At 56.3% G+C, this 1,666-nt stretch overlaps 1 protein-coding gene across 2 annotated transcripts in view; it reads right to left on the reverse strand.

Annotated features, from left to right (window-relative positions):
• The window catches only part of LOC109925431 (GMP reductase 2-like), a 21,602-nt gene extending 19,936 nt beyond the window's left edge, over window positions 1-1,666 (reverse strand). Inside the window, exon 1 of one of the 2 annotated variants that reach the window (XM_048619247.1) lies at window positions 1,138-1,666. In XM_048619247.1, coding sequence (XP_048475204.1) covers window positions 1,138-1,224 — 87 coding nt within the window. In that variant the 5' untranslated portion in view covers window positions 1,225-1,666. The remainder of the gene's footprint in view (window positions 1-1,137) is intronic. The other variant, XM_048619248.1, reaches the window with a different exon arrangement.

Raw genomic sequence — 1,666 nt, forward strand, 5'->3', positions numbered from 1 at the left:
GGGGGGGGGGGGGGGGGGGGGGGGGGGGGGGGTGGTGGGGGTGGGGATGGACGTTTGTGGTACGCATGCCCCCACCCTGCCAATCTTAATCATGGTTTTGGAGGGGTTTCCATTGGACCTCAGCACCCCGTTGGTACAGGAGGTTGTGGGAGAAAGCAGCCAACACCCAATCACCATCCCTCCCACTTCCAGCTTGCAAGGTGGGGTACAGCATCGCGGAATTGTTAAACCACAGGAGGAGTTCATTTGGCCCATCAGGTCTGCACCAGCACTCCAACTTAGCAAGTCGTCTTGGGAGTCCCCAACTTCTACCCGCGGCCCTGCACATCGCTCCTTTTTAGACAATTATCCAAGTCCCTCATGGTCTCTATTGCTTCTTGAGCCTGCTTTCCACCCTCAATAAGATCTGATTTTGACCATGCCACCATCATTAATAAGACCTGAACTCCATTTCCCTGTTCCCACAACCCTTGAGTTTCTTGTAGGTAAAAAAAATCCTTTCCAACTCAGCTTTGAAAGAGCTTTGGCTGCTTGCCAGGAAAAAGAACACCAAAGGATAACGCTGGGAGAATAAATTCATCCTCACCCATCATATTTTTAAACTCTGTTATGCAGCAGTTCTATGTTCCCCTCCACGAGGCGGGAACATCCTCTCAGCACCCACCCTGTCAACCCCAACCCTCGGGATATGAGCTGTTTCAATAAGATCAGCTCTCATTCTCCTAAACCCCAATGAGCACAGGCCCAACCTGCTGAATCTCTCCTCAAAAGACAAACACCCCTCATCCTGGAGGGATCGACCTTCTCTGAGCCGCACTGGGGGCAGTTCAGAGGAGGTTCACTCAGTCGATTCCAGAGGTGAGGGGTTTGCCTTATGAGCAGAGAATGAGCGGTCTATGCCGATATTTTCTGGAGGAAAATATCACCCCCACCGCCTCCAAACATTTCCCACCGCGCTGGACATTTCCTGAACCAAAGCGTGTGCCGCCGACAACACCTCCACCCTTTTTTGCCCTTCCGCGCACAAGTCTCCGGTCGGCCATGCGCACCTGCTCCCCCCCTCCAAATAAAAAAAAACGACAGAGACACGTTGGGGGGGAGGCATCGTCCCCATACGCCCCCCAACAGCCGGCGCACCTCGCTGCGGGTCTTCAGCGTGCTTCGCTTGGGCCGGAGCAGCACGTCTTTGAAGTCCAGCTTGACGTCGTTGTCGATTCGGGGCATGTTTCCCACCTATCCCCGGTGTGCCCTTCCACCCCTCCGACGCTACCCCAGCCTTCCCTAACGTAGGACGTTTAGGTCGGGATGGGTGGTGGGTTTGATGGGTGCAACGTTGGCGGGGATGAATGGAGAAGGGGTTGGTTGAGCGTGGACGGGGTGGGGTAGGGGTGTGGTGGGTGAGGGTGCAGGACGGTAGTTGAGGGCAGGATGGCGGGTGAAGGTGATTGAGGGCGGGGGATTGGTCGAAGGTGGCGGGTTTGGGGTTTGTGTGGCGGGGTGACAGCGAAGAGAGGGCTGAGGGTGGAGATGGAGGTTGGGGGGAGGTGACGGTTGGGTGTTGGTGTTGTGGGTGAGGGCTGAGGTTGAGGATCAAGGTTGGCGTTGAGGGGTGAGGTTGGGGTGGGGCTTGCTGTTGGAGTTGAGACAAGGGTGGGTGTGGCGGGGT

Source organism: Rhincodon typus, chromosome 42 (assembly GCF_021869965.1).
Source record: "Rhincodon typus isolate 14 chromosome 42, sRhiTyp1.1, whole genome shotgun sequence".
NCBI classification, from domain to species: Eukaryota; Metazoa; Chordata; class Chondrichthyes; order Orectolobiformes; family Rhincodontidae; genus Rhincodon; species Rhincodon typus.